Below are 15,024 nucleotides of genomic sequence, written 5' to 3' on the forward strand. Positions count from 1 at the left end.
TGATAAGTAGTTAGACTGCATCCTCAAAACTGACAGTAGCAAAAATGTACATACAAACTACTTTTCAAACTATTTATAGGTTTAGGTACATACTTCGTGTAGAACACGCTCTATTAGTTTTACTTAAGTGATTCTCTTTTTGATCTTTATTTACTTCAGCAATACAAAATATAACAATATAACAAGGAAGCTCCATTTGTAAAATCTTGTTGGGTTAAACAGTCTTGTTGCGGACAGCCAGCCTTTGAAAGGGATATATCTATTCTAATGGTTATCAACTAGATATAAATGCAGCATGAGTTAAAGATAACCTATCCAATCACATATATACCAATCACATATACATCCAAAAAGCACCCAATCATTATATATATAATATATATATTATATATTATATATTTATATATTTATATAATGATTGGATGCTAAGATATTGATGACAGTAAATATTTGGACTATTGAAACAACCTAAGTATTGCACCAGTAACTCCCACCACACGTGTTTACAGTATATTCACAGATTCTGTAGAAGTTTATCAGCTGTTTTAGTACTAAGTTAACAGAGATTATTCTGTAGGCACTGACTCGGTGCAAGGTCTCGCCTATGCCAATGACCATCTCTACTTGACCTACCAGCCATACAGAGGTGTCGGTGCACCAGCTATCAAGTACGTCGACCTTTCTGTTAGCCCTGTGGTGGAAGGCATCCTTGTCGAACTCGATGTTTTAGATGCTCCACGAGCCATCGCCATTCACGCTTGCTCAGGGTAGGTACTCCGCAGTCACTGTATAGTTTATGCCGACAGAAGATACGCAAGGATTACTTGGCACGGGCTGCAGTTCCCAAAAGATACAAATCTATTAGCCAATGGTAAAGTTTTTGTGTTTTTTGGACCATTGAAATATTTTGCAACTATCTCATGTTGTCCTTCTCTTCCCTTTGGTAGAAGAGGGAAACGATTTGTAGCTAGAAAGATGTATGACCTCAATCCTTTCTTTTCAGCCTCGTCTTTTGGACTAATTGGAATGATGCAAACCCATCCATCCAGCGAGCTGAAACTACGGGTGCTAACTTTGTCAGCATAGTCACAGAAAATATTGTCATCCCAAATGGTCTCACTATTGATCAAAAGATGGAAAAGATTTTCTGGGCAGACGCCAACCTTGACAAGATTGAAATGTGTGACTTTTTTGGCCTTGAGTGCACAGTGAGTCCTCGTATCTACTTTTCTCTCTCTTATAATAATCTTGGCCTCGAGTGCACAGTGAGTCCTCGTATCTACTTTTCTCTCTCTTATAATAATCTTGGCCTCGAGTGCACAGTGAGTCCTCGTATCTACTTTTCTCTCTCTTATAATAATCTTGGCCTCGAGTGCACAGTGAGTCCTCGTATCTACTTTTCTCTCTCTTATAATAATCTTGGCCTCGAGTGCACAGTGAGTCCTCGTATCTACTTTTCTCTCTTATAATAATCTTGGCCTCGAGTGCACAGTGAGTCCTCGTATCTACTTTTCTCTCTCTTATAATAATCTTGTGCAGATCTTATACTGTAATTCACGTGCAAATTTTGTTGTGATGCGTTTATTAGTTTACTCTCACTAGCAACTTTTTACTCAGCCAACATGTGATACACTGTGATACACACATAGAGAATTGTTCACTTAACAAACACTTACAATATTTTACTGTTAACATGTGATACACATAGAGTATTGTCCTAATAACACATAATACACATACATGTAGAGTATTGTCTTGTCAACAATGATACACACGAAATGTTGTCCAGTTAACATGTGATACACACAGTGTATTGTCCTGTTAACGTTTGATATACACAGCGTGCTGGCCTGTTGACATGTAACACACATAAAGTATTATCCTGTTAACATGTGATACACATAGAGCACAGTCTTATTAACATGTGATACACACATGGAGTATTGTTCTGTTAGCGTGTGATACACATAGAGTATTGTCCTGTTAACATGTGATATACAAATAGAGTATTGTACTGTTAACATGTGATATGCAAACAAAGTATTATATTGTTAACATGCGATATACACAGAGTATTGTACTGTTAACATGGGATATACACATAGAGTATTGCTTCAAGATTGGCTAACAGGTTGACTTAACTAAAGCCAAGTCAAAGCTGACTTCAAGGTGACACAACCCCAACCAATCACCTTTTTATTAGATCTTGCGTAAAGGAATTTTCAGGAGTTTGATATGTTTAGGCCTAATGTGTTTATATCTAATATGTTTATAACTGATATGTTTAAACTGATATGTTTATAACTGATATTTTTATATCTGATATGTTTATAACTGATATGTTTATATATGATATGTTTATGTATGATATGTTTATATCTGATATGTTTATATATGATATGTTTATAACTGATATGTTTATATTTTATATGTTTATATGTGATATGTTTATATCTGATATGTTTATAACTGATATGTTTATATATGATATGTTTATGTATGATATGTTTATGTATGATATGTTTATATATGATATGTTTATAACTGATATGTTTATATTTTATATGTTTATATGTGATATGTTTATAACTGATATGTTTATAACTGATATGTTTATATCTGATATGTTTATATATGATATGTTTATATATGATATGTTTATAACTGATATGTTTATAACTGATATGTTTATAACTGACATGTTTATATCTGATATGTTTATACCTTATATGTTTATATCTGATATGTTTATATATGATATGTTTATATCTGATATGTTTATATATGACATGTTTATAACTGATATGTTTATATTTTATATGTTTATATGTGATATGTTTATATCTGATATGTTTATAACTGATATGTTTATATATGATATGTTTATGTATATGTTTATGTATGATATGTTTATATCTGATATGTTTATATATGATATGTTTATAACTGATATGTTTATAGCTGATATGTTTATATCTGATATGTTTATATATGATATGTTTATAACTGATATGTTTATAACTGATATGTTTATAACTGACATGTTTATATCTGATATGTTTATACCTTATATGTTTATATCTGATATGTTTATATTTGATATGTTTATCTGGCCTCTGGATTCATCACTTTGGTGGTAGTGGTAACCGCAAAACGGTTGCCAAACTCTTCAACGGGTGTCTGATCAACGCAGCATCTTCAAAACTCACTCTATTCTGAACTTGAGTTTGCTATATTTCCAGTGCCTGTTTGTGAGTATTCATATGTATCTTGCGAGTCAATGATTATCTTAGGTTGTGTTAGAAGATGCATCACCACATATATTTGCTATGGCCATACACGGAGACTATCTATACTGGACAGACTGGCTGGAAAGGTCTGTTAAGATGGCGCATAAGCTCTATGGCTTTTTCAACCAGACCCTCATCGCAAAGCCTCCGCGTCAGCCAATGGGCATAGCCATTGCTTCTCGCACTACTTGTAAGCATCATAAACTCCTGTCGTATCTTGGCATTTTTAGCTGGACACCTTAATATTGTGTGCCATAGCACCGTACATACAGGTTAATCCTAAGAAATGTGTAGCCCCTTATTAAGGTAGAGAACTAAAGGCTAGTTCACACTATATCGGTGTATCCCGACATTGATGCCACAATACATTGGTCATCATCGATGATAACAATGTTCACACTGTCACAAACCTATCCGCATTTGCATCAGTGAATACTCCGTGACTTAGTGTTTGCATCAGTGAATACTCCGTGACTTAGTGTTTGCATCAGTGAATACTCCGTGACTTAGTGTTTGCATCAGTGAATACTCCGTGATTTAGTGTTTGCATCAGTGAATACTCCGTGACTTAGTGTTTGCATCAGTGAATACTCCGTGACTTAGTGTTTGCATCAGTGAATACTCCGTGACTTAGTGTTTGCATCAGTGAACACTCAGTGACTTAGTGTTTGCATCAGTGAATACTCCGTGACTTAGTGTTTGCATCAGTGAATACTCCGTCACTTAGTGTTTGTATCAGTGAATACTCCGTCACTTAGTGTTTGCATCAGTGAACACTCCGTGACTTAGTGTTTGCATCAGTGAATACTCCGTGACTTAGTGTTTGCATCAGTGAGTACTCCGTGACTTAGTGTTTGCATCAGTGAATACTCCGTGACTTAGTGTTTGCATCAGTGAATATTCCGTGACTTAGTGTTTGCATCAGTGAACACTCCGTGACTTAGTGTTTGCATCAGTGAATACTCCGTGACTTAGTGTTTGCATCAGTGAACACTCCGTCACTTAGTGTTTGCATCAGTGAACACTCCGTGACTTAGTGATTGCATCAGTGAATACTTCGTGACTTAGTGTTTTCATCAGTGAATACTCCGTGACTTGGTGTTTTCATCTTTTTTTAATTTTTGCTAAGAAACCTCTTTGTTTTCACTTGCTCGAATCAAATACTACTCCTGCAGCAAAGATCATAAACAAAAATAAATAAATTACACTATCCGCGACCTTGGATTACTATCGCTGAAATGGTACACATTGTACAGGCTGTCGTTGATTCTCGGCAATATATCGGGAAAGTTTGGCAGCTACAAACTCTCTCGACGTATCCACATTTGTTCGTCAATGCTATTGGTGTACGGTGCACATAGTCGACGATGAACGCTGGAAGGACAACTCCTACATACGACGGTATATTGTGAACCAGCCTTAAGATGTAAGATGGTCTGTGTCATAATGTTCGCTCTAAAGGTTGTTGGAATTATCGTACTTCGCTACGGCTAAACTTGAAACTCTGAACTCGCTTCGCCTCCCTAAGTAGTGTAGCTTCCACGTTACTTTGCGCGATTAGGGTGAGCTCCTAGAGTAGGAGTTATTGTCTCGTAGAAGAGCCTATAAATGTAGGATCTTGCTGTTAGTATAAAATTTCTCCAAATCAGCCTGCTGACAGTTAGGGCAAATGGATCAGACACATATTTATAACTGATATATTTTAATGTTTGCTTTTGGGTGTCTACCAACTCTGTGGAGGTTATTAATAGATGGCAGTAGTAACAGATGATCACAACCTTGTCGCCCAAGAAATTAGTTCCAACTCTGTGTCATCAGTCCGGATGGGCAGATTCTCATTTGTGCTGCAGGTAAAGTGAGCCCATGCTACAATTCTGTCTGCGAGCAGACATGTTCCGTCATTGGCAATGCTGAGGGCCATGCTTGTGGCTGTTTCAACGGTTATATAGTTGACCCTGACAAGGCTGGATCATGTAAGCCTGTCAAGGGATGCCTCGAGAACACAGCCTTTGCTTGCCAAGGTGACTGCATTCCGTGGGAGCTAACTTGTGATGGAGTCAACCATTGCCCACCCGATAGTAATAGTGTCAGTGCTGATGAGGAACCCCTTTTCTGTGGTAAGTGAGCTAGAACAGATCAGTTACTGGGTGCTGATAAGCGCTTTGGCACTTCAGCTTGTCAGTTGCTTTCCAAGGTTTGGTTGGTGATTTTGGGCCTCTGTAATGATTGGTTGGTAATGTTAGGTGTTATCCAATGCTTTGTTAGTAATCATGTTGCTCCCCAGTGATTGGCTGCTACTTTTGGGGCTCCCCAATGATTGGCTGGTAATTTAGGGGTTCTCTAATGATTGGTTGATACTTTTGGGGCTCTAATGTTTGTTTGGTAATTTTGGAAATCAAGTCAAACATTTTATTGATTTGGTAAATGATGAACTTTTCTTGCTTGTTCAGTCCGTTGAAATGTGTAAATAGGGTAAGTCATGTCTAACCACTTGTTAGTTCAATTACTGCATATCTCGTTACTCTCATGTCAGCTTCTTTTGACAAATTAAATAAAAACTAGAATAAATAAATAATGCAAAATAATTTTAATTTACACTCATCTATTTCTTTGTTAATCAAAATTACCTACATGTAGATAGCGCAGCCTATGTTCATGTAGCTGAAAAGAAAAAAGTGTTTAATACTTATTTTGGTATTTTATTATCAGCTCTCTAACATAAAAGTTAGGATATTATGTTCACATGATAGGTTCTACATCGGTCTCATTATCTAACCCATATTATAACAATCTCTTATTGTTTTGTGTCAATAATTTGGCAGTGTCAAGGAAGTGCCCAGATGATAGGTACTTTACATGTCTTAACCAGAGGTGTATTGCACTCTCATCTCACTGTAATGGGTATGACGACTGTGGAGATCTCTCCGATGAGTTCAACTGCCATAATTCATGTGATCCAACAACCCAGTTTAAATGTGACGACAACTCTTGCATACCGCTGCAGGAGCTGTGTGATGGCAAGTATTATCAAGTCCCATGTATGATGGCATGTATCAGCTAGTGCTTTTATGATGGCATGTATCAGCTAGTGCTAGTGTGATGGCATATATCAGCTAGGGCTCGTGTGATGGCATGTATCAGTTAGTGCTTGTATGATGGCATAGATGAGATGGAGTTTTTACAGTACCTTATAACTTAATTCCTTAATATTTGACATGTATTTGACATTCACCAAAGATTCGCTTTTACAGAAGTTGTGCAATACCCACAACGTACAACAACTTACCTACAACGTACAACAACTTACCCACAACGTACAACAACTTACTCACACCGTACAACAACTTACCCACAACATACAACAACTTACCCACAACGTACAACAACTTACCCACAACTTACCCACAACTTACCCACAACTTACCCACAACATACAACAACTTACCCACAATGTACACCAACTTACCCACAACGTACAACAACTTACCCACAGCATACAACAACTTACCCACAACATACAACAACTTACCCACAACGTACAACAACTTATCCACAATGTACACCAACTTACCCACAACATACAACAACTTACCCACAACGTACAACAACTTACCCACAACATACAACAACTTACCCACAACGCACACCAACTTACCCACAACATACAACAACTTACCCACAGCATACAACAACTTACCCACAACATACAACAACTTACCCACAACGTACAACAACTTACCCACAATATACACCAACATACCCACAGCATACAACAACTTACCCACAACATACAACAACTTACCCACAACGTACAACAACTTACGCACAACGTAAAACAACTTACCCACAACGTACAACAACTTACCCGCAACATACAACAACTTACCCACAACATACAACAACTTACCCACAACGTACACCAACTTACCCACAATATACAACAACTTACCCACAACACAATTTACTTTGTCAGTCAGTAGCTTGATCATTGCGAGTCTGTTTGGTGTTGAATGAAACATAATTCATAAAGAGAACAGAAGGCATAGTAATAACATGTGTACGCTGAGCTATTCTCTTCAATCTCGACTTCCACAGTGCAAACATCTAGGAGCGTTTCTTTAGCTATTCATACAGCAAGTGATTTTTGTAGCTCCAACTTTTGCTAACTTTTGTACACACGCTGCTGAACATTCTTTTATGCTGACCACTTGATTCCTTGGAGAACATGTGCCATGTTAACTCTATGTTAACTCTATGTCTTGCTTGCTGCTATACATAGCAATGTGATGTGTTTAGACTCAGCTTTTGGCTATTATTTAGAGTTGACCATGTATTTGTCATTTTAAGCATCTATTCGCGAAATTCTTATCCTTTTGTTGGTTTTGTTTTAGACATTTTATTAGTTCAGATGCTGACATGGAGATTATTATGCAAATTATTACATTAATATAGCTGTGCTGTTTCCTTAAAATGTGGGAGTAGCTGCATCAGTATTCTCAGTTAGTTTAGTTGTTTTTGGTAGTTATGGCATTAATAATATTTCAACTTCTCCAGAAGAAGTAAGCCATGCCAAGGTTTTATTTTACAAACAACATTAGTAGCGGGTTTTATTTGAGTACAGATATTTGTACTTTCAGATATACATCTGAGTCTAGCAAATTTAAGAAATCTAAATGGATTATTAATTTATAGGTGTTCCCCACTGCTGGGATAAGTCTGATGAGTTGCCCCCTCACTGTAACACCACCCAGACGGCTGTCATCGATTGCTCCCAGTTTAACAACCCGTTTTATGGATACTTTAAGAATGGTACAAAGTGTGCCAACACACCTGTCTGCATCATAGATGAATGGAAGTGCGACGGCCATAACGACTGCTGGGACAATTCTGATGAAGTAGATTGCGATAAGGTGCAGTTGTCACTAGTATTAGTCACTAGTACTAGTCACTAGTACTAGTCATTAGTACTAGTCACTAGTACTAGTCACTAGTACTAGTCACTAGTACTAGTCACTAGTACTAGTCACTGGTATAAACACTAGTATTTGTTCACTTTTAATTTTTTTGTAGTATTTCATCTCGTCGCAAGAGGTCAAGGGAAAGGTCAAGGTAACCATCTCAAACTTATGTATTTTAGTCGAATGACTGCATAGGGACGGATGAGTGGGCATGTAGCGGTACTGAGTCACAAGTCAACCATCCAAGGCAGTGCATCATCAAGATATGGAGATGTGATGGTAAGGTGTTTAATCCACTTGTAGAGGTTATTGGCGGATATAACCGCATATGAACCAGTGCACTAACCGCTGAAGCATAGTCCAGTGGTTGGGGCACTGGCATATAATCAGCAGGTCAGGAGTTGTAATAACAGAAGGACTATTGGTGGTGTTAAGATGGACATCCACAATCGCTCCTCTACCAAATTCCATGTGCAGATGGTCACAGTATATTTAGTTCCAGGATAAACCTGGTTCAGAAAAAAGTGCCATATATGCAGCAGAGAGGAAGTAAATCTTGATAATGAAATTACCCGAAAAAATTAAATTAAAAAAAATTACTTCACAGGCAATCATGTCTGATGGATTCTACTAGTACAGCTGCGCTCTTGGAGTTTTTGTCAATAACCTGTATCATTGCAAATAATAACATGTACATGTACATTAAGTTAAATTAGCATTGTATACATAAATTATTCTACCGTTTCATCACACACCACCACGTCCTTGTCTATGATACTAATAACTTTTTTAGGTGATTTGGATTGCAATGATGGTTCTGATGAAGTTGGTTGTGAAAACTCTGTTGTCTGCCCTGATGGAGCTTTTGCATGTGATAACTCTATGTGCATACCGATGTCATGGAAATGTGATGGTAGGCCTGACTGCTCTGATAGCTCGGATGAAAATGGCTGCTCTACTTTGAAGCCTCAACAGTGCGATAATTCAGAGGTAAAGGAGTCCTTTTAAAGGCATGGAGAGCGGACCTGTGTGCATGTCTATGAGAGTTTACCTGTCTGCATGTCTATGAGAGTTTACCTGTCTGCATGTCTATGAGAGTTTATCTGTCTGCATGTCTATGAGAGTTTGTTTACCTGTCTGCATGTCTATGAGAGTTTACCTGTTTGCGTGTCTATGGGAGTTTACCTGTCTGCATGTCAATGAAAGTTTACCTGTTTGCGTGTCTATGGGAGTTTACCTGCCTGCTTGTCTATGAGAGTTTACCTGTCTGCATGTCTATCAGAGTTTACCTGTCTGCATGTCAATGAAAGTTTACCTATTTGCATTTCTATGAGAGTTTATCTGTCTGCATGTCTATGAGAGTTTATCTGTCTGCATGTCTATGAGAGTTTATCTGTCCTTTTGTTTCCCTAAATGTTAATTTATGTTAGACAAGTAGTTTGTTTTACTTTCAATTGTCAGTTACATAGACATTTGTTTTTAAATGGTTTAAAGAAGATTAGGGGAAGCTATAGTCCACTCACGAGGATAACAATATGAAAATTGTATCATCTACTTAACTAGTTATGCGCTAGGAATCACTGCAAAGTCATGCATATTACAGAACCAATGCTTCTGCAATATTCTAGTGTTTTAGTGCTTGCACGCCTTCTGTTCTTCCTTATACTATATTATGTAAAAAGATTGCCATATTTTAAAAGCACTAAATTGTGTCTAGTATTGCAGATGAGCTAGACTCCCTAGAGATTAGCCAGAGTGGCTTGTAGAAATACTCCTAACTTAATTTCTAATTCTCAAGCTGAAACTGTAAGAAGTTTACTTAATGTTCTGGATTACAGTTTGCGTGTCTCGATGGGAAATCATGTATAAATCCTTTACTCGTGTGTGACGGTGAGAACGACTGTCTAGATGAGTCGGATGAGAGACCAGAGCTGAACTGTCTCCTCCCAAACTGTACGAATGAGGAGCACATGTGTGACAATGGCCAGTGCATTTTTCAGTCATTTGTATGTGACAGAACCAAGGATTGCTTGGACGGCAGCGACGAGGCAGCTTCCTGTCGTAAGTATTGCGGTAAAAGTTGGAGTTATCGGCTGGTTCTTATTAATTTATGTTGAGTCACTTTCTCGTTAGACAATGGCTGTCTCACAAAGGAATAACTACTTTTCTGAGGATATAGCTATTTTCTGGCTATGCTTTTCATATACTTTGATATGATATTTTTGTAACGTTATTCTCCTTGTAGCATACGAGGTGTGTGACCCTGTTACGGAGTTCACATGCGCTGACAAAAGCTGTATCGCTCTTGCTGACCACTGCAATGCCTGGCCAGATTGTCCCGATGGCAGCGATGAGGCAGCCTCTACCTGTGCAAAGGCTGCCAACAGTTCTTGCCCACGCGGGCAGTGGAGGTGCCCTCTGGGCACCTGTATCAATGAGTCAAAGTTGTGTGATGGAAATTCTGATTGCGACTTCGCTGATGAACTGGCTTGCAGTAAGAATGCTGTAGCAAGATTGATTTCTGTTAGATAAACGTACAGTTGCTCACATATATAGCGAGTTGGAGTTATCATTTCCCACACACATCCTTGGCTTTCTTCAGCCTGTATATTTGATACTCAAATTTTATATAAAAGCTATACATACTACTAACTCATAAAAACTCAGCAGATTCAATTTTATATAGGCTGCAAGACCACTGTGTTTTCATGAGTTCTTGTGAGACCAATCAATTGTACTCGGTTCAAACATCATAAAAACATTTTAAATAGTAAGCTAAAGACTGGTTGTTGCAATATAACAACTAGCATGGTATTTCTCTAACCCAAACCGACATTTATATATCTAGCATCTTGTCAATTTCATCGTGTTTTAAAATATAAAAGCAACGAGAAAGTGATACTCCGTATGCTCTAAAAGTATTTTTCATATTATGTCTCAACAGGTGTTTTAGTATCAGCTGTTGGAATTGTGTGCGCTGTTTAAAAAGGTCAAAGTCAAGAATTTTTACTGGAAGCATCCAGATAAACTGCCAGTTTTGTCAGATTTCAGTTTGCACCGCTGACGGTTGCACCGCTGACGGTTGCTAGTTCAAACTTTTAATGAATGCCGACAGAGTTGTGAAGTTACATTCTTATGCAGAGTTTCTCTTTTGCGCAGACTTAAATGAGTGTGAGGAACAGAATGGAGGCTGCAACCAGCACTGTATAGATGAGAAAGTTTACTTTCACTGTGGCTGCTATGATGGGTACAAGCTGCAGTCAGATAACCGCACTTGTCTCGATATTAACGAGTGTGAGACTTCTAACCCGTGTTCACAGCGATGTCTAAACACACCTGGACGCTACCTTTGCAGCTGTGCTCCAGGCTTCACACTCAGAGAAGATAAGAAATCTTGTAAACCAGTAAAAGGTTAGTGCTGAGGTGTAGAAGAGTAGAAGGCATGGAAGAGGTGTCTGAGACATTGTCTACAGCATCATCTACAGCATCCTCTGCAGCATCGTCTACAGCATCATCTACAGCATCCTCCGCAGCATCGTCTGCAGCATCTTCTGCAGCGTATCGTATATCGCACAAGTCTGCTCTAATCTTTGCAACATTCTAAGTTCTTCCCAAACTCATCCCTTTGACCTTTCAAATAGAAAAAAACTAGCCTTAATTTTTTAATTTAAAGACTGTACAGTAACTAGAGTATTATTAGTTTGCATTGACAACTGTTCTAACTTTTATTATCGCTTTCACATGGTTTATGGTCTTTGATTACAGTTACTTTACATTAATTAAAGGTTGATTTGCAACAAAATTCACATTAAAGTTATTTGATATGAAAAGATTCACCATGTCTTACTCCGTTGTGTTGCAGGTGCAAAATATGCGGGAGTGTGATTACAAGCTCTTAAAAGCTCAAAAACAAACAGTTAATCGCAGCCACACGAGACCGCCGCAGTTTGGATTCTCTTTCCAAAACGGCTCAAATGGGACGTAGTTGTACAAGATGGTTTCTGTTTACACTTTCATGCAACCTCATTCGTCAAAATATTTTCACAAATATACTTCACGCATTCAATAAAACCATGTCTATTGTTCTTACGCGTCAATTTGATCGTCATTGTAATGCTTTCACTTTTAGCACTGATATCTTATAACTTACCTTAAAAATTCATTTAATTTTTAAACTTTAGCTCGAAGGAGTACATCATTGTCTGATAATCATGACGAGCCTGTTGGTCACCTGTGATAATCGAAAAGTGATGCAGAAATTATTTGTGAAGTATTGGGTCACATGATCAGATTACGACTAGACCATTAGATCAAGCCGAAACAAAACTGTAAAGTAGCGAGTATCTATATTTAATACGGGGTCTTCGGTAAAACCCGAAGTATTTTTCATAAACTAGTGCTACGAAAAGTTTTATATTGAGGCTTCTATTGGCCTTTCAATTCACATGAGAACATCACGTGACAAGACAATAACCAAATGTAATGACAACGTCAGAGAAATAAACTGATTCCATTCTACGGCGGCTTTTCGTTTTTGAGCTTTTAAGAGCTTGTAATTACATTTCCACATACTTTGCACCTACAACACAGCAGAGTAAGACATGGTGATTTTTTTGATATCAAATAACTGTAATGTGAATTTCGTTGCAAGTCAACCTTTAAGTTTCGAGACCACACACCTTCAATATCAATTTAAATCAATTTTTTTCACCTTTTTCTTGGCAGCAAGGTTTATCCTGTGAATAAAAAAAATGGATAGGTTTAATATGGATATGTGTCTAAAATAAAGATTATAGATTAAACATAAATAAGATAGGATTAATAGAATGGATTAATGGTTTAACATAAAGTGAAACAAAAATGTATATTTACTATAGTAAGAGTGGTGTCTGTCTGTTTGTTTGTCTGAAGCCTGGGTTAGAATTTAGGATAAAATGTTGCATTCAACAATACTCCAACTTGTGACATTCAGCTTGGCAGACCAACACTCTAGCACCTACACTATTCAACCTTAGGTATATCTGAATAATTGTGCACCTACTTATTCTCTGCACTTTGTTGGCGCTTTTGGACTCTCATTATTCAAACCAATATTAAGAACTTGTACTGAGTGACCCTTTGCATTATGCGTGAATACATGTTGCTATACATGTACAGTTATACATGTACAGTTATACAATGTACATGTACAGTTATACGTGTACAGTTATACATGTACAGCTATACAGTAGATGCTCCTATGATGCTTCTATGTCATAGGAGCATCTACTGTATTGTAATAGTCCTCTAAGCTACTGACATGCTCTGTAAGATGTGTTACTTATTACATTAGCCTTGGTAGAACCATAGCTGCTATTATTACACGGGCACATATTACAGCATAGCTGCAAGTACGTGTTGGCACATATTACAGTATAGCTGCAAGTACGTGTATTATACGTGTACGTACGTGTGCAGTACGTGTACTGCATATTACAAATCAACTTGTGTCCTGTTGTGAACTGTTGTTGCAGGTGATCCCGCTTATCTCCTCGTAGCAAACCGTTACTACATTCGCAATATTTCTCTTCGAATCGATCCAGTAACTAACGAAGCTTCACAGATCCTTTTATCTCGAGATTTAGCAAATGCTGTCGGTCTTGATTATCATTGGAAAGAGAGGATGGTTTACTGGACAGATGTTACAATTGATGTGCATAACATTTCTAGGATGTATATGAACGGCACTGGCAAAGAGGCGAGTTGACTTTTGGTACACTAAGGTCACTCAGTATCCGTAGTACACTAAGTATTTGTTCACTGAGTATCTGTACACTGATTATCTGTACACTGAGCATCTATATACTGAGTAGATGTACACTGAGTATCTGTAGACTGAATATCTGTACACTGAGTATCTATACACTGAATATCTGTACACTGATTATCTTTACACTGAGTATCTGTATACTGAGTATCTGTTCACTGATTATCTGTACACTGAGTATCTATATACTGAGGATCTGTTCACTGAGTATCTATATACTGAGTATCTGTTCACTGAGTATCTGTACACGGAGTATCTATACACTGATTATCTTTACACTGAGTATCTATATACTGAGTATCTGTATACTGATTATCTGTACACTGATTATCTGTACACTGAATATCTGTACACTGAATACCTGTATGCTGATCATCTATCATCATTTTACACACAAATAATTATGAACTACTTGAGAAAGAAGCAACTTGTGAATAAAATAATTGGTTCTATAACGTTTCTGATAAATACATTGACACCTTCGCTGTTGGTGCTGTCACATGTCCTGTAAAATAGTCAGAGTGAGGTATTTCAGGTTTAAATCTGTCAACCTTCTTAAATTCATTAATTGATGATTCATTACTTTCAGAACATGATTTGTAGGTGCTTCATTCTGTAACGCTAAAGCACCCAGATGGATTGGCTGTTGACTGGATTGGAGAAAATTTGTATTGGAGTGACAGCATCCTCAATACTATACAAGTGTCAAAACTAAATGGCGCATCCCGCAAGGTGCTTCTGTATGGCATCAGCGAGCCTCGGAGCCTACAGGTTTTGCCTTCCAGAGGCTACCTTTTCTACACAGATTGGGGCCAGGATGCTCATGTAGGCCGAGTTGGTATGGATGGATCTGGACACACTCGTATCATCACTGATGGAATTGGTAATGATGCGCAAACATTCGGTGTTTACCTATAAATATCCTGGACCATCTCCTGTTGGCAAAGTTTTCAGTTGCCGCTCATAGGTT

At 37.7% G+C, this 15,024-nt stretch overlaps 1 protein-coding gene across 1 annotated transcript in view; it reads left to right on the top strand.

Moving 5' to 3' along the window:
- Positions 1–15,024, top strand: part of LOC137387407 (low-density lipoprotein receptor-related protein 1B-like) — a 114,825-nt gene that overhangs the window by 7,723 nt on the left and 92,078 nt on the right. Inside the window, 13 exon segments of the mRNA XM_068073825.1 lie at positions 578–767; positions 1,004–1,208; positions 3,294–3,480; positions 5,141–5,407; positions 6,113–6,307; positions 7,983–8,200; positions 8,428–8,527; positions 9,042–9,238; positions 10,087–10,309; positions 10,494–10,753; positions 11,425–11,659; positions 13,762–13,985; positions 14,658–14,937. Of these exon segments, the coding sequence (XP_067929926.1) occupies positions 578–767; positions 1,004–1,208; positions 3,294–3,480; positions 5,141–5,407; positions 6,113–6,307; positions 7,983–8,200; positions 8,428–8,527; positions 9,042–9,238; positions 10,087–10,309; positions 10,494–10,753; positions 11,425–11,659; positions 13,762–13,985; positions 14,658–14,937 (2,781 nt within the window).

Source organism: Watersipora subatra, chromosome 1, assembly GCF_963576615.1.
Source record: "Watersipora subatra chromosome 1, tzWatSuba1.1, whole genome shotgun sequence".
Lineage (NCBI taxonomy): Eukaryota > Metazoa > Bryozoa > Gymnolaemata > Cheilostomatida > Watersiporidae > Watersipora > Watersipora subatra.